This window comes from Littorina saxatilis, linkage group LG3 (assembly GCF_037325665.1).
Source record: "Littorina saxatilis isolate snail1 linkage group LG3, US_GU_Lsax_2.0, whole genome shotgun sequence".
Taxonomy (NCBI): Eukaryota; Metazoa; Mollusca; class Gastropoda; order Littorinimorpha; family Littorinidae; genus Littorina; species Littorina saxatilis.
The window spans coordinates 40,430,484-40,451,640 of NC_090247.1; the positions used below are offsets into that span (position 1 = coordinate 40,430,484).

Sequence of the window (21,157 nt, forward strand, 5' to 3'; positions counted from 1 at the left end):
TTTAAAGTGTGTTAATGTAAGTTTAGTTGTCACTCTTGTGTTATTTAAGATGAAGGTAGATTCGATCTCAGGAGGGCAGTTGTTCGGCAGACTTCATTTCAAACAGATGTTTTATATTAACCTAGGGGACGCTTGCTGAAATGTAAGCAAAGACTGGTTGTTAGAGTGTCTTGTGGTGGTCCTAAAGATCTTTTTTATTTCCTATTTCCTGACCAATGTGATTAAAACCTCCCCTTCCCTTGTGGCAGTGGTAACGGGGAAGCAAGCGACAAGCACAGAGCGTACCGCACCAACTACCAGCGACCGCCACCCTGGCAGAAGAACCAACCCCAGCGACGTCAGCACCAACATCCCCAGCAGGGGGAGGAGGTGGAGGATGAGTACGCTGGCCTCATGACACAGAGGGAGAAGGACTGGATCATCAAGATTCAGCTTCTACAGCTCAACACCGACAACCCCTACCTGGATGACTACTATTACACTGTGAGTGGGAAATATGTGTGATTTGGCTCTTGTCGGTCAGTACCTTGACTGGTCCTACCCTGAGCATTTAATATTGAACTAATACTATATTGGTGAAGAGGTGGGCTTACACAGCAGTTCAGAACTGGTGGTATTATTTGAGGTTCAACCTGTGAATCATGAAGATTGAGCTTCTGCAGCTTAACACTGACAAGCCCTATTAGGACGACTACTATCACACTGTGAGTTAGGGGGATGTTTTCATCAGTATTTGTCAGTCGATGCCTTTTATGAGGTGGTATTTATCTGAGTAATTACTACTGCAATGTCAGTGAAGAACAAGATTGAGAGGCGGGTGGACAAGCTCCAAGCTCTCATTCGCTCCACTTTGCCTCTCCTGCGGGCTTCCCTCGGGAAGCTGGCCTCCATCTTGGGGCAGATGGAGTCTATGGCTCTCTTGGTTCCCCTGGGCAGAGTTCACAAGCGGCCTTTTCAGTTTGCGCTGAAACCGTACGTGGACTCTCCCTGTGTGGACTGGAACGCCCTCGTCCCTCTCCAGGGATGGTTTCAGTCAGCGACCCTTCCGTGGTTGGACACGGAGTGGGTCTGCAGAGGTGTGCCGATCGCCTTGTCTCCCCCAGACACGGACCTCTTCACAGATGCGTCTTTGCTGGGGTGGGGGGCACACACAGACCGACAGACAGCGTCGGGTCTGTGGTCGGCAGAGCAGAGCCAGTGGCATATCAACTTGCTGGAGCTAGAGGCTGTGGCTCTGGCGGAGTTTCAGCCCTCCCTGCTGCTGGTCGCCCCCCTTTTGCCCTCTCAGGCATGGTTTGCGGACATACTGAGACTTGCTCACGGCCCTCCCATTCCTCTCTCACTCGTGAGGGGGGAACTGGTGCAGCCTCGAACCGGCATTCCACACGAAGAGCCCCAGCTGCTGAAACTTCACGTGTGGAGGTTGTACGGTCCTCGCTGAGGCGTTCTGGAGCTTCAGAAGACACTTGACTTGGTGCAATGCTCTCAAAGAGCGTCCACTTCGTCGGTGTATGCATCACATTGGAAGGCCTGGGCAACCTGGTGTCAGGCCCATGGTTTGAACGCATTGGCTCCACGCGCTATGCATGTGGCAAACCATCTTTCCTACCTGTCTTCTCAGGGAGCTTCCGCTTCCTCTCTGAGGGTGAGGAGATCTGCTATCTCCGTGACCTTAAGGCAGATAGGACGTTCTATTGATGTCAGCGGCGTCATTTTGGGTGTTATTAGGGTGCGGCCCTTAACCTTTTAACTACCAATTTTTTTTTACTGTAGAATCCCTCAGCTCCCAAGTTATTTTGAGCAAAGACAGTCAAAAACGAGCATGTTTGTTTAAATTATTATTACTCAGCTTCTAGTATCGAAGTCAGTCAAATCAGCGGTGTTCACTGAACTAACGCTGATGTCGGAGCCAGAATCTTCCAATTCATGTCGATTTTCGATGAGATTATCCAGCAGAGCAGTGAACTCTGGATCGCTGTCCTCGGAATCCATGTCGGAGACACGCACAAAAAAATCCCGTGAAAAAAGATCGATTGAAACTCGCACTGAAGTCGAAAGCACTTGCAAACACAACTTGGCGGAAGTGAGACAATCCCACAATGCATTTGCAACCGTCTTATTACTACTGCTCGCGCACAACAACCGCAAACAACCGAAACAGACGCTACACCGGCGAGGGGCGGTATGGGAATAGCGGCAATGGCGGAAGACGGACGGTATCGGGCGGTGTGGTAGTTAAAAGGTTAAGGAAATTAGGACTCGCACTCCCATGCCCAAATCAAATGGGACCTCTTCTTGGTTCTCGAATTTCTGCGTTCGGCAGATTTCGAGCCTTTGCAAGATGCTAGTTTTCCCAACTTGACACGCAAAGCGCTGTTTCTCTTGCTGTTAGCAGACATGGGATTCTTCCGTAAATTTACGGAATTCCGTAAATTTTTAGGCTCCAGGGATCATTCTTGAGATTCGTGCAAATCCGCTGAGAAAATGTTGGGGTATATGTAGGTATAGACCCAAGTTTTTCGGCCGGTCCGCTGATCGCGACGCTCCATTCCATACTATTCTTGAACGGTTGGTTCCTAAAACGGTCAGACTGTTGCTGGTCGATCCGTATGGGAACGCGCTCTTTGTCTCCTACGGTCACCGTTTCAACGTAGCTATCGGGGATTCAGTATAAGCATACCGTATGAGAATGATTCGGCGCCATTTTTACATCGCTTCGAGCCACCTGCCAAAATGATGAGGAAGCTAAAGCGAGACGAAACCGTTCTAGCCCGGGAAATTGACCAGCAGAAGTACAAGAAAAATCTCTGGAGATTCGACTGGCTCGATGAAGTTGTATCATTGAGCTGGAAAGACGAGAAAGGCCAGAAGACAAGACGTGAAACTGAAAGTTGGCGATGCTTTTGCTAAAATCAACTTGCCGGGAAAAGCTCAATGCACTTTGTGCAATGATGTTATCAACTACGGCTCCAATGGAAAGACTGCCCTCAAAAGCCACTTGAAAAGCAATAAGCACCTGACTATCCTGAAAACCCAGTCGGGTAATCACAAATCAGTCACTGGGGTCGTTTGGCACCGACAAGGTAAGAACATTGAAACCACACCGTCACACCCCGTCTCTCTCTCTCTGTCTCTCTCTCTCTCTCTCTCTCTCTCTCTCTCTCTCTCTCTCTCTCTTTCTCCTCCTTATTTTGAGTCTTAGTGTAAAATTAATTTGAGAAACATGGGAAGGAAGAGAAAGAGGGGGGGGGGGGGGGGGGGGGGGCTATGATTAAGCTGAAATATGCATTTCAGGGCCATTTTTGTGTGTCTAAAACACTAAAAACCTTCAGCTTCTGGGGGCTTTGCCCCCAGACCCCAACCAGGGGCGTTGCCCCTGGACCCTACTGGGGGCCTTCTGCAGCCCCCAGACCCCCACCTTCTTTTTCCTTAATTATCACTTTTTCTCAATCCCATGTCTGTGTTAGCGTCTGCTCGCAGAGGCAGTGAGATACATGCCCTCTCCGGAAGTCCGGAGAACATCTCTCATGAGCCCGATGGCTTAGTTTCCTTGAGTTTTCGTCCAGATTTTCTGGCGAAGAATCAGGCTCCGGATCAAGCATCCCCGCTGGTTCGTATTAAACCGTTAACCACCATCTTGGCTCCCGGAGATCCAGACTCGGTTAATTGTCCTGTCCGAGCCCTTGGCATTTACCTTGCCCGTTCACAGCCGCTTAGATCAAAATCTCAAAAGCTCTTATTTATCTCCCTTAATACGGTGAGACAAAAAGACATTGCTAAGACGACTATGGCTCAGTGGGTGTCTGCTCTCATTCGACAAGCTTACGAGTGGAGCCGTTTGGACAAGGGGGGGACGCAACCTGTTTTTCCCCTTGGCTCGGCCGGAGCCCACGAAACCAGGGCTTGGGCCTCCTCTTTGGCCGTGTTACGGTCGAGGAGGCTAGAGGAGGTGTTGGTTATTTAGTTTTCTTAAAAGCCGTATGATTTTACCACGTGTTGAGTAGCGGTAGTGACGTAGTACACACCAATGGGAGGTAACTCCCCTGGGTTGTGCTCATTACCATGGCTACGTTTACACTTTTTGTGGTGGGGTTGCTTCCCTTTAAAATTGTTTAAGACGGGTAGCCTTTTCAGACCTTAGCATCTCAGACTGCGTCAATGCTTTATGTGATTTACTCATAACATTTTCGATTAAAGGTGAAGGTTTAGGAGTAAATAGCCCGTGTGTGCTCTCTCTCTTTCTCTCTCTTTCTCTCTACCCCCCGCGGGTTAGGGGGAGTCCCATATTGGTTGGGACGAGAAAGAATTTACCCGATGCTCCCCAGCATGTCGCAAGAGGCGACTAACGGATTCTGTTTCTCCTTTTACCCTTGTTAAGTGTTTCTTGTATAGAATATAGTCAATTTTTGTAAAGATTTTAGTCAAGCAGTATGTAAGAAATGTTGAGTCCTTTGTACTGGAAAGTGACAGACAAAGAGAGAAAGGGGGAGAGAGAGAGGGGGGACAGGGAGACAGACGCACATAAAGAATGTGTGTGTGTGAGAGAGAGAGAGAGGAGGGAGGGAAAAGAGAGCGAAAGAGAGGGAGGGGAGGGAGGGAAAAGAGAGCGAAAGAGAGAAAGAGAACAAAAAAGATACGAGAGAGAGACTTTCAGACGGACACAAAGAGAGACGGACAGATATAGAGAGAGAGGTAAAAAGAAAGAGAAAGACATAGGAAGAGGGATATGGAGGGTGGTGGGGGGAGAAAGAAAGAAAGAATGAGAGAGAGAAACAGACGTAGACAGAGACAGGCACAGAGGGACAGAGAGAGCGAGACAGAGAGAGAGAGACAGGGTTCGTACAGAGTCCTTGAACCCTGGAAAACTCCTTGAAAATTGGAAAACCTTTTCCAGGCCTTGAAAAGTGCTTGAAAATAGAGTTTTGTTAAATAGTCATTGAAAAGTACTTGATTTTTCCAAATTGTTGCCTATACATTTCGTCAGCAGCTTGTCTTATTTAAAAAAAAAAATGTAACTCCCTTTTTTTTCGTCAAATACAGTACACACATTTTGGGAGAATAAAAGATCGAGTGAAAACGAAAGCAGACGAACTAACTATTATTAGTCACCTGTAGTTGCTTTCCTTCCCGGAAGTTAGCAAGGGAAACAAATACGGAATGACTAATAGTTTGCAGGTGCGGAGAACCGCATTACTTTGGGGAAAATCATGTCCTTGAAAAGCATTTATTTGGTCCTGGAAATGTCCTTGAAAACTCCTTGAATTGTATCAGCTCTGCCCTGCAGGAACCCTGCTGCGATAGAAAGAGAGAGAGTCAAACAGCAAGCTCAGTACAGTGCAATAGTTTGTGGCGTGCCACCTCTCAGGTACGTTACAGAATGCCTTTGTTACGCTTCAGTGACCCCAGACAATGGTACTCGTGCCGAGCGCATGCTAACGTTAGCGAGCGATACGACAAAACTATGCGTTGCCTAGAAATCGTTTGCAACCGTTCTGTTGCCTAAGCAACGCGCCTCAGGTGTGTCTGAACATTTTATTACTGTTACAGTATCGCACTCAGGTGACAAACCTAAGACCACAGACACCACATTCCAATGCAGAGATGAACTAACCAACAGACCACAACCCATCTCACAGGGAAACTAAACATTGTTGGCATTATTACAGAATGTAAAGTCCTCCTGTGGTTATTGTCATGGCTCAAAATTGAAACTCTTGGTCACTCTTTGTAATCACTGACACAACAACCGGCACGGTTGGCCTAGTGGTAAGGCGTCCGCCCCGTGATCGGGAGGTCGTGGGTTCGAACACCGGCCGGGTCATACCTAAGACTTTAAAATTGGCAATCTAGTGGCTGCTCCGCCTGGCGTCTGGCATTATGGGGTTAGTGCTAGGACTGGTTGGTCCGGTATCAGAATAATGTGACTGGGTGAGACATGAAGCCTGTGCTGCGACTTCTGTCTTGTGTGTGGCGCACGTTAAATGTCAAAGCAGCACCGCCCTGATATGGCCCTTCGTGTTCGGCTGGGCGTTAAGCGAACAAACAAACAAACTGACACAACAGGAAGCATTGAGAATGGAGATGCTGTCACGGGAGTACTGTGACGGGCGCAGTGGCGAGGTGGTAAGACGTCGGCCTCCTAATCGGGAGGTCGTGAGTTCGAATCCTGGTCGCTGCCGCCTGGTGGGTTAAGACTGGAGATTTTTCCGATCTCCCAGGTCAACTTATGTGCAGACCTGCTAGTGACTTAACCAGACCTGTTTACCCTTACGATTTTAATAATAATAATAATAATAATAATGGAAACTTATAGAGCGCTTACCTAGAAGCTCTAAGCGCTTTACAATGACATTGCTATACACATGTACAAAACCAAAATACAGCATTAAGACACAAAAAGAACAGGAGTACAAAAGCAAATTCATCGTTTAAGTCCATGCAGTCACAATAATACAAACACACGCGTGCGCACGCACATACGCGTGCGCATACACACACACATGCTATCACCACACACATGCACAGATACACACAGACACACGTTCACACACACACACACACAAACACACACACACACACACACACGCATACAGACAGGCGCACAACACATACATACAACACACACACCTGCACTCACACATGAATACAAATATACCTATACAATCTGCATACATGGCGTACACACAAAAAAGCCGCAGATATAATCACAAAATCAAGCTCGTGCTTATGCACATCCATTTATCTAACTAGATAAACCGATTTGTAGTTTGCACAAGGAAAAGAGAAAAAAGTAGCAGCACACGATTTCCAGATCACTGGCTGCTGCAGGGGTCACCAGACAGTTTGGGAGTTACTGGTTAGTCTAGAAAATGCTGTGTGAACAGGTGCGTTTTCAGATTTGATCTAAAAAAAGAATAGGATGGACTATGTCTGACAGAATAAGGAAGGGAGTTCCATGTTTTAACAGCAGCAAATGAAAATGCGCGTTGTCCATGTACTTTTCTTTTTTTTGTTGGAATTCGGAACATTCGAGTGTCAGCGGCAGAGCGCAGCGATCTGGAAGGGACGTACAGGTTTACGAGTTCAGACAGATATGAAGGTGCAGAACCAGTGATGATTTTAAAACAGAGACACGAGCTTTTGTACTTAATTCTTTGATTGACCGGAAGCCAGTGCAGATATTTCAAAAGGGGAGTACAAGGTTGCTTCTTGGAGGATTTACAAATTAATCTTGCAGCTGAATGTTGAACCCTTTGCAGTGGTTGGATGATAGTCTGGGGGCTACCGATTAGTACTGAATTACAAAAGTCTATTCTAGATAGCACACACGAAGAAATTAGTGTTTTGGTGGCCTCTTCAGTCAGACAAGAGCGGACTGAACTAATCCTTTTCAACTCAATGTATGCGGCCTGGCAGGTTTTGGCGTAATTTATTACGATTTTCTGCAAAAAAATACGCCATTCCGCTATCCGTGTCAAGACTACGATTTTCATAAATAATAATTTTAAAAAAATTAATAAACAAAAATAATTTGGCATTGGTTTTTTTCAATGGCAAAATGGGGTGAAAAAGCACAGGACTGAGCAGAGATCATGTCTGTCTGGTGAGACGCTGGAGAGCCTTCTAGTGGTGAAGTCTCGCCCTCACTCATTCGGCAAGCGCAAGTACAGTAGAGAAGCGCTTGACACACTGAAAAAGGCCTACTACGAGCAAAAGAAAAAAAGAATCAGTGATGCATGTGCTTTTGATGTGATCTTCTTTGAAATTATGATGACTACAAAAACTGACTGATGTGTTTTGTTTGTGAATGATGGGTATATGTGCATGATTGCGTTTCGCAGACACAGTTGTCATGTGCATTGTAATTGGCGACGAATGCTGGATGATTACTATTTTTGTGCCAGGATTACTATTTTTGGGGCTGAGCATTACTCCAAAACACTTATGGGGGTAAACAGGTCTGCTTAACCCCCTTCGTGTGTTCACGCAAGCACAAGACCAAGTGCGCACGGAAAAGATCCTGTAATCCATGTCAGAGTTCAGTGGGTTATAGAAACACAAAAATACCCAGCATGCCTCCCCCGGAATCAGCGTATGCTGCTGGAATGGCGGGGTAAAAACAGTCATACACGTAATATATCCACTCGTGCTAAAAACATGAGTGAACGTTGGAGTCAAGCCCATGAACGAAGAAGAAGAAGACGGGAGTACTGTGAAATCAGGGCGTTTCTTCTTACACCGTAATTTTTATTGCGTTTCATAATTTCAGTACTACACGCTGCGCAAGAAGCAAGAGGAGAGTGGACACACGGACTCCATGGCTCGCTTCCTCATCCCAAATTTTGCCAAGATCGAGAGCAGAGCGTACACACCAGGTACGTTCAAAGACAGCTGTACCCTTCATGTTAGGCCTCCCTTATGAAGAGACACTTGTGATATAATGAAGCTATTAGTATCCATTGATCTGTGTGCTTCACTGAGAATAACTTTTACATGAAAACACTTGAAGAAATGAGAAGGACATTTAGCGGTGTTGTTCCCAGAATCAGAGGACAATAGGTCAGTTGGACCTGGATTGAAAATATGTAAAGGTCCAAATGTCTTGGCTTCAAGAAAACATTGTTCTGTCTGAAGACCTTTTACATGTCCTAGTATGGGACAGTCGATGACCAGAGGTCAGAGCAATGTGTCAAATAAAAAAGGTATGTGTCTTCACTGAAGACTGAGGCTTGAAAACAGCAGTGTTTTTTTTATAATGAGTTTTGGTTTTAGTTTTTACCACCAATTTATTTTGAATCATCTTTCAGCCCAGTTTGAGGGGTCATTGGGTCGTCTGACGACAGCCAGTGTCCACAACCCTCGCCACATCATTGACGTCTCCGGCGGGTCTTCGCCTTCAGAGGACTCCTCCAAGAAGAATGTCAGCAAGGAACTCCGCAAGTTCCGACAGCTTCTGATGGACATTGAGAAGGTAGTTTATTTGTCACATGGAGACTTTGTCCTCCCAGCATCCTCCCAGCATCTTTATATGAAACCTTTGTGTTTTTTATTTGATTGCAAGGGTTAATTGCCATGTTCGTTGTTTTTGTATGCTGTTTTCATCCGTCTTCTCTTTGGTTTGGTTATTTTGTAGTGTTTTGGTTTTAGTGCTGTACGTATGTTTGAACTTCATGTATATTTCAGGGGTTTCTTCTTTGTTGTTTTCAGGGTTACATCTTACTGTTGGATGTGGACGACATTGAGAAAAAGGTCTTCGCTGTCCCTGAAGATAGCAGGTAGGTCTGATTGTATGAACAGAATAAAGAAAGGAAAATATTAAATGGATCAAGGAGCAGCTGTTGACAGCTTGGAGCACAATTACTGTAATCTTTGTCACAAAGTTTACTGTAATCTTTTTAACTAATTTCTCATATTCTGCCAATTGCTTGGCCTTCGTGGCATTGTCCAGTACATTTCTGGGAAATTTACTTTCCATGCTTTACTTTTTAGCTCTGATTCAATGGGATGTGATGTTTTGAAGAGCAAAGGCAAGCAGAAGTTAGGCAACTTTGAGTGTCTCCGATGAAGTGTTCTCAGAGTCACTGCTGACAGTTTGCTCCGTTGAACACAGTGACTTAAAATACTGATGTTTCTTCCATCTAATTTCAGGTTGTCATTGTTCTTGGAACGCCATGAAAAGATCTGCATGTTGTATCAGTACTTTACGAGTGACGAGAGCATTGAGCAGTACATGCAGATCCTCAGCGTCAGAAAAGGCAGAAAACTTCTTGCAAGAGTTTTGCCCCTTTTCACCAAGGTATGGAAGTGCCCTGCCCTGCCTGTTTTTGCATCAATACATTTCTTGTACATGTTTGTGGGTGTCTGGCTTAGAATGAGTGAGCAAATGGCTATGTCTGTGGGGAGTGTGTGTGTGTGAAAGAGACACACAGACAAAAAGGAGGTGCTTTTGTATGTGAGAGAGAGATATATATATAGAGAGAGAGAAAGCATGCGCAAGCATATGTGTGTGTTTGCATTTGATGCTGTGTTTATGCTGTGTACCAGAGTAGTCTAAAGCTGTGTTATGTATATGTGTTTTGCATCTGTGCAAATTGAAATGTATTTTTCTTTTTTCTCTTCTTCAGAACCAAGCTCATGTGGCGCTATGCATCCTGTTTCATCACATGCAGGCTCTCGTCCGCAAAGACGCTGCTGAAGGAGTGAGTGTTTACACCACTGAGCTTGAGAAACAATTTTTAAAAAAGGGAGTAGAAAGTAACAGAGGTGCAGGGTGAGAAACAATTTTTAAAAAAGGGAGTAGAAAGTAACAGAGGTGCAGGGTGCTCATTTCCCAGTGTATTCCCGATTTCTAGATTGTGAAAAAGTTATAAAATATCTGTTTGCTTCAAAACTTTTAACAAGGTTTTGGTTTATGGCTTCTACGATTTTCAGTTTTTGGTTTGGACATAATGTAGCCTTAGCATCTCTTGCACAGTCCTTCCAATGAAAAAAATTGTGCTCATTATCTCATATCTGCCCAGTCTTTTGGGATTAGACCATTCCTTCACTTGGCCACATACCACCAAGAAAACAAACAAACAAAAAACACACATAGCTGCCTGCTTGCTGTGCAGGGTTGGAACATTTTGATGGATTGAATGCACAGATTGACACTAGCGGCTTTTAAAAAAAGATCCCAATCTGCACACAAAGCTTTCCGTCTTTTGACTTTTGGCATGTGTTCAAGCAAAGGGATGGCTTTATCCCTTGTAAAAGTCTGGCCAGATCCGAGATGGTGAGATGAACTTAATGGTAAGGACTCAGGCTTTAGTCTGGCCAGATCCGAGATGGTGAGATGAACTTAATGGTAAGGACTCAGGCTTTAGTCTGGCCAGATCCGAGATGGTGAGATGAACTTAATGGTAAGGACTCAGGCTTTAGTCTGGCCAGATCCGAGATGGTGAGATGAACTTAATGGTAAGGACTCAGGCTTTTTAGTCTGGCCAGATCTGAGATGGTGAGATGAACTTAATGGTAAGGACTCAGGCTTTTAATACTGAGCATTTCTAGCTAACGCAAACACGGAGTATTTCATTAAGCACGGCATTACATGTTCATTTATGTGGTTGTGCAGGGCTTGGTGTCGCTGACCAGGCCGGTGTGTAGGGCCATGGAGGGCAGTGACCTGGAGTCCCTGGTGCGTCTGGTCAACATTCTGGAGGGGGAGAAACCTCCACAGACTGGGTCCTACCTGCAAACACTCTTGAAGAACCAGGTATGCCTCTTTTTACCCCCGGTATAGGGGTGTGTATAGGTTTCGCTCGATGTGTTTGTTTGTGTGTTTGTGTTCGCATATAGATCTCAAGAATGAACGGACCGATCGTCACCAAACTTGGTGAACAGGTTCTATACATTCCTGAGACGGTCCTTACAAAAATTGGGACCAGTCAAACACACGGTTAGGGAGTTATTGGTGGATTAAAATTATACAAGGACTTATAGAGGGACATCTTCATGGTCAAAGGGAAATAACCATTCTCACTCAGTCACTGCCACCAACTGAGAAGGTTATTTCCCTTTGACGGGGGTGTTTTTCCTACCTCATAGGAATTTCTTGTTTTCCATCTTTTCCGTCTTTTTTTTCCATCTTCTTCTTCTTCTTTCTGCATCTTGTTCGTTTTCTAATTCTTTTACTCTTTTTACATGTAGTCAAGTTTTGACTAAATGTTTTAACATAGAGGGGGAATCGAGAGGAGGGTTGTGGTGTATGTGTGTGTGCGTGCATGTGTGTACAGCGATTCAGAGAAAACTATGGGTCGATCTTCATGAAATTTTACATGAGAGTTCCTGGGTATGATATCCCCAGACTTTTTTTTTTTCCGATAAATATCTTTGATTACGTCATATTCGTCTTTTTGTGAAAGTTGAGGCAGCACTGTCACGCCCTCATTTTTCAATCAAATTGATTGAAATTTTGGTCAAGTAATCTTCGATGAAGTCCGGACTATGGGATTGAATTTCAGCTTGGCAGCTTAAAAATTAGTTAATTAGTTTGCTCATTAAAGTTGTCATTAAAATTGAGTTTTCACTAACAGATTTAAAAATGATTGAATCGTATTCCTCAATTCCTCCTGAATTCAAAGATATATACATATGTCATGTTTACTCTAAAAATGTGCTCAGAATTACAGAAAATAGGTTTAGTACTGCGTCCGCACTCTACACGGAGACGAGCGTGACCCGTCTCGGTCTTTTGATGTGGTTACCCAAGAATATCTTAATATAGTCTCGGCGATGACTGTTTTTTTGCGTAAATCTGTTACTTTGATGCCGACAGCTTGACTAAATGTTTTTATATCGCTTCACGCGACTTGTTTTTACATTTAGTCAAGTTTTGACTAAATGTTTTAACGTAGAGGGGGGGAATCGAGACGAGGGTTGTGGTGTGTGTGTGTGTGTGTCTGTCTGTGTGTGTGTGTGTGCAGAGCGATTCAGACTAAACTACTGGACCGATCTTTATGAAATTTGACATGAGAGTTCCTGGGTATGATATCCTCAGACGTTTTTTTCATTTTTTTGATAAATGTCTTTGATGACGTCATATCCGGCTTTTCGTGAAAGTTGAGGCGGCACTGTCACGCCCTCATTTTTCAACCAAACTGGTTGAAATTTTGGTCGGGTAATGTTCGACGAAGCCCGGACTTCGGTATTGCATTTCAGAGTGGTGGCTTAAAAATTAATTAATGACTTTGGTCATTAAAAATCTGAAAATTGTAAAAAAATATTTTTTTATAAAACGATCCAAATTTACGTTTATCTTATTCTCCATCATTTGCTGATTCCAAAAACATATAAATATGTTATATTCGGATTAAAAACAAGCTCTGAAAATTAAATATATAAAAATTATCAAAATTTTTTTTTCGAAATCAATTTAAAAACACTTTCATCTTATTCCTTGTCGGTTCCTGATTCCAAACATATATACATATAACTCATAACTCATAACATTTTATTGATCCAACAAAGGAAATTAAATTGGTCATCAGCACATATAGGTCATTAATTAATAATTATAAAAGAAGAAGAGAAGAAAATTTATAAAACCCATGATAACAAAAAAAATATCTAAAGTAATATATGTACAACTACAATACCCTTTTTACTTGCACACTTGACACACATATGATATGTTTGGATTAAAAACACGCTCAGAAAGTTAAAACGAAGAGAGGTACAGAAAAGCGTGCTATCCTTCTCAGCGCAACGAATACCCCGCTCTTCTTGTCAGTTCCACGTGCACTGCCTTTGCCACGGGCGGTGGAGTGACGATGCTACGAGTATACGGTCTTGCTGCGTTGCGTTGCGTTCAGTTTCATTCTGTGAGTTCGACAGGTACTTGACTAAATATTGTATTTTCGCCTTACGCGACTTGTTTTCCCTTCTTCTCGTTTCTTCTTTTTGTCCATCTTTTTCTTCTGTGTTCATTTGCTACAACTGTCAGAATTCTGTCACTTTTTCTGCATGTCACAAAGTCACGAAGAATTTCTAGAACAAAGTTTGTCTCAGTGACTTCGACATATCAGCAATGGAAAATTAATTGTTAAATCGCCACCAGGCTATGCATGTATCGGTTATCATATACCATTAAAGAAGGATTATTGGTGTTGTACCTATGTCAATATTTGATCTTGTAATTAAAGCCTTGAAGTCTTGTTGATAAAAAGAAACCTAAAATAGAGTGCTGACATGTTTGATTGTGTCTAATTATTATTAAACACTCCTTTATTGTTGTTTTTACATTTAGTCAAGTTTTGACTAAATGTTTTAACATAGAGGGGGAATCGAGATGAGGGTCGTGGTGTGTGTGTGTGTGTGTGTGTGTGTCTGTCTGTCTGTCTGTCTGTGTGTGTGTGTAGAGCGATTCAGAGTAAACTACTGGACCGATCTTTATGAAATTTTACATGAGAGCTCCTGGGTATGATATCCCCAGACGTTTTTTTCTTTTTTTTGATAAATGTCTTATGACGTCATATCCGGCTTTTTGTAAAAGTTGAGGCGGCACTGTCACACCTTCATTTTCCAATCAAATTGATTGAAATTTTGGCCAAGCAATCTTCGACGAAGGCCGGACTTCGGTATTGCATTTCAGCATGAAGGCTTAAAAATTGATTAATGACTTTGATCATTAACAAGAAGAGCAAACGCTCGATCGAGTCACTTTCGCAGTTCTGAATATTATATGAGGCATCAGATGGACAGGAAGAAATTGCTATTCACAACACAATGAGTCACGTTCACATAAAATTTGAGCCCGGTCACTTTTATAGTTTCCGAGAAAAGCCCAACGTTAAGTTGTGTGTTGCCGAACAGAAAAGGCTAGTTATCTCCCTTGTTTTTCTGATAACGTTCGTAAAAGGCTACAGATGTAAATACTTTGATGTAAAGAATAATCCTACAAAGTTTCAATCACATCCGATCACATCAAAGATATAAAATGTCTAATTTTTCCTTTGACGCTGACCTGTGACCTTGAAAAAGGTCAAAGGTCAACGAAACCATCGTTAAAGTGTAGAGGTCATTGGAGGTCACGACTAAACAAAATATGAGCCCGATCGCTTTGATAGTTTCCGAGAAAAGTCCAACGTTAAGGTGGTGTCTACGGCCGGCCGGCCGGTCGTCCGGACGGCCGGCCGGACAGACTAACACTGACCGATTACATAGAGTCACTTTTTCTCAAGTGACTCAAAAATCTGAAAATTGTAATTAAAATTATTTTTTTATAAAACGATCCAAAATTACTTTTATTTTATTCTTTATCATGTTCTGATTCCAAAATGTTATATTCGGATTAAAAACAAGCTCTGAAAATTAAAAATATAAAAATTATGATTAAAATTAAATTTCCAAAATCGTTTTAAAAACAATTTCATCTTATTCCTTGTCGGTTCGATTCCAAAAACATATAGATATGATATGTTTGGATTAAAAACACGCTCAGAAAGTTAAAACGAAGAGAGGTACAGTAAAGCGTGCTATGCAGCGCAGCGCAACCGCTACAGCGCTGAACAGGCTCGTCACTTTCACTGCCTTTTGCACTAGCGGTGGACTACGGTCATTGTGAAAAAATGCAGTGCGTTCAGTTTCATTCTGTGAGTTCCACAGCTTGACTAAATGTAGTAATTTCGCCTTACGCGACTTGTTTAATCTTGTAGTTAAACTTTTTTGTGAGAGAAATAAATGTTGAGATTTCTGTGTGTAGTCTGAAAGTGTCTTTGTCTTTATTTATGTATTCTTTGTTTTCAGTTCAGCGCAGCTGTCCTGTGTGGTCTGCTCAACCAAGCAGAACAAGTTTTCAAGGATACCTCGCCTGTAGATATGGATAACCAGCTTCAAACAGAGTGGTGGGTTTTTGTTTCATTTGGTTTCACCTTGAACGTTTTTCTGGCCATTTCCTATTGCAAATAATTTCAGATGTGAAGCAGTTAAATGATCTCGAAATTTGCACATCTGAGATGTTTGGAGACAAGCAAACCCTTGAGACAAGATATTGGTGTCTGAATAAACATTGTGACTGTTAAATCAGTTAAAACTCTATAAAATCTATCATGGTTTCATCCTTATGTGTATGAAAGTTCATTTCAGATTTTTGTTTTGCAGCTCTCTGAACTGTGTACTCTTTTGGCCTCTAGGCCTCTAGGAAATTGATTTCGCTTGAATCTGAAACAGATAGACTGCTATTCAGTATTGCCTAACTCTTATACAAAATTATTTTGCATTCAATGAATTACTTGATTTGCGGCTTACTTGAAGTGATCTTTTGCCCCAAAAGGAGCCAGTTTGTGGAGGAATTTGCTGAAGGACTGGAGAAAATGGCCTTGAAAGACCTACCTGTCGCCACCTTCCTCCTCCCTCTCACGGAGGCCCACCTGTCACGCCACCTGAACGCGCAGTTAGTGGGGAAAGTTGAAGAGAAGGTACACCGATTGACGACACCACTGCAAACTACTGCCTCTTCCAACGCTGCTTCTTGACAGGGATAGGGCTGAATGTGTTGCGTGTGTTGCGTCATCTTGATGGGACTGATTTCTGCTTCATCCAGAGCAAAGCTGCCTCTAATGTCTGTCTGGCATGTGGCTTTAAAACTGATGTATTCTTTTTTTATACAGGAGGCTTAGCCGTTTTCTTCCTGTAATTTCTGCTAAACAGATGATATTCCTTTAAAATGATTGGGGGTTTTTCAGGTTTTTTTTCTGTTTTTATATAGTAGGCTTACCCTTTCCCCTAATCTTTTTCTACTGGTTGGTCCGGTGTCAGAATAATATGACTGGGTGAGACATGAAGCCTGTGCTGCGACTTCTGTCTTGTGTGTGGCGCACGTTATATGTCAAAGCAGCACCTAAATGATATGGCCCTTCGTGGTCGGCTGGGCGTTAAGCAAACAAACAAACAAACTAATCTTTTTCTGCTATATACAGGGGTTTGTGATGGAATAGCTTTTTGGGAAAGATTCCAGGTGTTTCCATTTTTTTTCCTCCCAGTGGGGAAAGTTCACATTTGTTGCTGTAGGTTGGGGTAATTTTAATACAAAATGACTGCAGTGAAGATAATGCTTCTTTGCAGGTGATCTTAATGTGCATACTTTTTTTCGGGAGAAGAGGGTAAGGGTTGATTTGTTCAAAGTATGTATGCTGAATATCTCGTTGAGAGTGCTCTGCATGTCTTTCTGTCTTTCAGAATGTATTTTGTTTGAAGCTGATTAAAGGCACAGTAAGCCTCCCATAAACCATCACAGATACTGTCAGGCTTTTACACACAGTACAAACACCCTTCCATTTGAACGCTCACCTAACGGGAACATCCTAGGTGCCCTCCGTAAAGAGCGAGCAATTTTCAAAGAATTTATTTTTGCGTGGTTTATCTTACCCCTGAGCCATCGTGAACCTGTGTGATCAAATTTCCCTTTTTCACAATGTAGTCGTCAGTTAGTAATTTGAATGCGACTCGCTGTGAGCTTATCTGCAATGGCACGTTATTAAGTACCTCTGACTATGCAGAAACAAACGACTGTGGTTCACAAGAACTCTAGCGATGGCTTTTGACTGTTCATAGGAACTGGCGATGGGTATAAACGGTCATCTGCTACGAGAACCACGACCTTGCGTGACCCTGCTTCCGGGCTTTTCTTTTTTCAAACTTTCAAAACTTTGAATTGTACTGATCTTGTCTTGATGAAAAAAGAATTCTTTTATGATTTAAGAATGTTTGTGTAACAAGCTGTCAATTTATTATTTAGATTTTAAAAGTTAGGTCTAGCGCCAAAACGCACCACGGTCCGATTGTCTCTGACACTCTCTCCGCAAAATTAATTCTTTGAAAATTGCTCGCTCTTTACGTAGGGCACCTAGGATGTTCCCGTTTGGTGAGCGTTCAAATGGAAGGGTGTTTGTACTGTGTGTAAAAGCCTGACAGTATCTGTGATGGTTTATGGGAGGCTTACTGTGCCTTTAATGATGATAATGATGTTTTGTAAATGAGAATAGTTGTAACACACTGGTTCTTGGGTCTTGTTTGCCATTTCATGAAGGAAGTGTCTCCTGAAAGTGTTGTGAAATTGTAAAATGTCAAGCTTATTTGGCATGTGTCTTTTGTGGTTTGGTTTGATTGTTTGTCATTTGTGTTCACTCAAGAAAACAGAAGTGGCAGATTCTCTTCCAATTACAGACGTTCCGTTTTGACTAACAAAATGCCCACTTGCACAGTTGCAAACTTTTCCTTTCACAAACCTAATATAGCATGAAGAGGATGATAGAATCCCATCAGTACTTCGCATAAATGTCTCTCATACATTTTTAATTGGCTTTAACACAATTGTTCTTGGTACCGTCAAAGTCTAAAACTTGTTGCTGGGGAACTGAGCACGGTTTTTAGATGATTTCCATATAACTCGCCATGTCGTTTTGTCACTCCCCTGGAGCAATTTTTTGATTAGTGCTTTTGTGAACAAGAAACAATTAACAAGTGGCTCTATTCCATTCCCCCCCCCCCCCCCCCCTTCCCCGTCGCGATATAACCTTGAACGGTTGAAAACAACATTAAACACCAAATAAAGAAAGAAAGATAGTTTTGTCACTGAAAAGTTTGTGAAAAATCATGCATGTGAAGAACAGCTAAGACAGGTAGCAGGTTTGCACTACTGCATGCAGAACATCACAAGAAAATGGCCCTAGCTCGGAATTATTTTGAACTCAAAAGAATGAATTGTCATGTGCTTTTGTTGGTGGAAAGTAATAACTATCACATCTTTTGGTTTGATAACTATCACATCTTTTGGTTTCTCCCAAGAAGGAGCAGCAATGATTGTTTTGTTTCTTATGACGCCTAATGTAACTGTACAAAGAAAATTTTTTTTAGATCTGCGTTCATTTAGTATTAATGTGCTCAAGTGTTTTCTTTTCCAAACCTACCTGATTGCATATACTGATGATTTTTTCTTCCCCTATTTTTTTCTTGTTCAAGCAAATTTGGCAGCAGGGCTATAGTTTTTCCCATGAGATTAGAGCTAGTGTACGATTTTCATCACTAAAACACCAGCCAAGATTTTATCATTACGTTTCTTGACATTATTATGAGGTTTTGATGCAGTTTCTTCACAATACTACACTGTTTGAGTCGGTATTCTTCTTCCGCAAGCTTAGCCAGCTAGCATCTACCCTCGTTCTGAAATCTGGATTTTTGTATTAGTTTTAACCGGAATGTCTTCATTTTGATGTGAATTAGATGTTTCTGTGTATTTGATTGTATTGAAAGGAAGCTGAAAAGCTATGTTTGGTGATTTGTAATATATGGAAATGCTATGAACATAAGAGCAAAATACTTTTTTCATGTATTAACATTTTTGAATATATATATATGAATATTTCATGGGCTTCTAGTTTTTGGTCGTAAAGTAATTAAATGGAATTGAAAACAACAGGGTTTTGTGAATGAAGTGTTAGCACACCCTCAAATATGTAAATGTGCTTCTGACAGTCAGACTTGCCATTTCTCCTATCTTTGATCCTTTCTTTATAAGTTCATCAATGCATCCATTTGCTTATTGAAGTCTCCTTCCCTCACACAAAGTTGTCTCTGTTCCGTTTAAAATGTGCTTAACCTTATAAAGAAGAAGGCATTAGTTTTAACTTCTTTCTTAGAAACGTTTGGCGTTGCATACTTTTCAAGTTGTACACATTTAGACTTGATATTTCATGTGGACTTGGTTTGGCAGACACTATGTAGGGAAAACAAATATAAACCTTATAAAGAAGAAGGCATTAGTTTTAACTTCTTTCATTTAAACCTGGTTTGCAGAGGAAGGAGACAAAATAGTCCTGTGTGAATTTGTTCTGGTAATATGTTATCTGCAAAACGCATAAAAAAGTGAAAATAATTTTATGTACATTTGATAATTGATGCGGTGAGTGTTAAGTTCAACATCGGAAACTTTCGCATCTGTGGAATTGATTGGTGTATTATAATTCAGTCCATGCGACCTCTTTGAGAAGTTACTTACATTTGTTTGAAGTGTGACTTCTTTCATGGTGCAGACTAGTTTTCCACTCTCCTGTGTAGAAAAGTGTGTACATGTTGAATGAAGGTTATTATTTTGATTTGCATCAAAATTAATTAAAATCTGTTTCTGTATGCAATGCTGTGGGGCGACATTAGTTATGCCCAGGCAGGGTTGTTCAACCCGCCTTAAAACTCAGCGAACATTTATTTGTGTAATGTGCTTTGTACTTGAAGAATAAATTTCAAATTACTGATGCCTGTAATCTGCATTTGGGTTTCGGTTTATGATGCATCCTTTGTATGTTTTTTAACTGCATGTACCAGTACACATTGAACTCTTAATAATGAAATGTGGCTAAGAACTGCCAGATACCTAAAACAGGCAACAGCCAAAGCAATGAGTGGGATAGTTCAGAAAACATAGCTCTCTCTCTTTCTTTCTCTCTGACTCTCTCAGCTGCAAGGCTACTGAGCCGTGGATCCAGGTTTGTTTTAAAAATAAAATAAACTGCTACAACTTTTTTTTAAACAAGTCACGTAAAGCGAAATTAATACAGTCAATCTGTCGAACTCGCAGAATGAAACTGGATGCACTGCATTTTACAAGGACAATGGCCGTTTTGCCGAAACCCAGCGTCTGAGAAAGTGCTGACACATTCACAAGAAAAGCGTCTTGGCCCGCTGATCGCTTGAATTGACAAACCCGTTTAGCGCTGTAGCGTATAGCGTTAAACAGGAAAGTGGTTTTTAATTTTTTTTTTTTTAACTTTCTGAGCTTCTTTAAAATCCAAACAGAACATATCTATATGTTTTTGGATTCATGAAATGATAAATAATAAGATGAAATTATTTTTGGATCGATTACCAGAATGTTGAGATTTTTAATGACCAAACTCATTAATACATTTTTAACCTTTGCCGGATGCCGCTTTTGACTACACACGCCCGACGATGCGGGTTTGTCTGAACCCATACATTTGAAAGAGGGTTTTTACCGTTTATTTCTCTAACGACGGGGTGGGTTCAGGGAAACCCACAGCGCTACTTCAGTGGGTGCATCGAGTTTCTCCCTTCACCGACTTCTTGCAGCGATGGCAGAATCCGGGTGTGAGCGCGAGTTGGAGCTGGCACTCCAAGACATGAAGTAAGTCATTACTGTGTAGCCAAAAGCTAGCTAAGGCTGAGACTGTTCAGTAACTTGCCTTGAGAAACAAGAAAAGAACAGGAACAGAAGGAATACCACTTCAGGCATGGGAAGAATTCGCCAAAACCTGCTAAAGGTGGTATGCCACAGAAGAAGAATCTTCAAACCGGAAGCCAATGCCCCCTCAGGAAGGTAACGGGATGTCATCTCCACCACAGCTTCAAGCATAACTTGAGCGTTGACAGAAATCCCGACCGTGTCTCCTCACTGACCACAGCTGAACTTCAGACTGGTCTAGCAAAGGACACTGACCGAAGTCATCAAAAGTAGAGGCGAAAAGATGCACGAAATAACCGGAAACCGGAAATCCGTGTACCCGGAAATCGTCCTGACTCCTCCCTTGACTTATGAGGAAAAGTAGTGTTTCCCCTCCATTTTCTTTCAAACCTTGTTCGTTCCGTGTTGCGTCTGCTTTTTGTT

The 21,157-nt window shown here is 42.1% G+C and overlaps 1 protein-coding gene across 4 annotated transcripts in view; it reads left to right on the top strand.

Moving 5' to 3' along the window:
- Positions 1–19,796, top strand: part of LOC138962355 (protein PAT1 homolog 1-like) — a 45,664-nt gene extending 25,868 nt beyond the window's left edge. For all 4 annotated transcript variants that reach the window (XM_070334142.1, XM_070334143.1, XM_070334144.1 and 1 more), the window contains 9 exons: positions 249–483; positions 8,270–8,375; positions 8,808–8,971; positions 9,208–9,275; positions 9,649–9,796; positions 10,125–10,199; positions 11,114–11,254; positions 15,286–15,383; positions 15,812–19,796. In XM_070334142.1, coding sequence (XP_070190243.1) covers positions 249–483; positions 8,270–8,375; positions 8,808–8,971; positions 9,208–9,275; positions 9,649–9,796; positions 10,125–10,199; positions 11,114–11,254; positions 15,286–15,383; positions 15,812–16,013 — 1,237 coding nt within the window. In that variant the 3' untranslated portion in view covers positions 16,014–19,796. The remainder of the gene's footprint in view (positions 1–248; positions 484–8,269; positions 8,376–8,807; positions 8,972–9,207; positions 9,276–9,648; positions 9,797–10,124; positions 10,200–11,113; positions 11,255–15,285; positions 15,384–15,811) is intronic.
- The last annotated feature ends 1,361 nt before the right edge of the window (positions 19,797–21,157 follow it).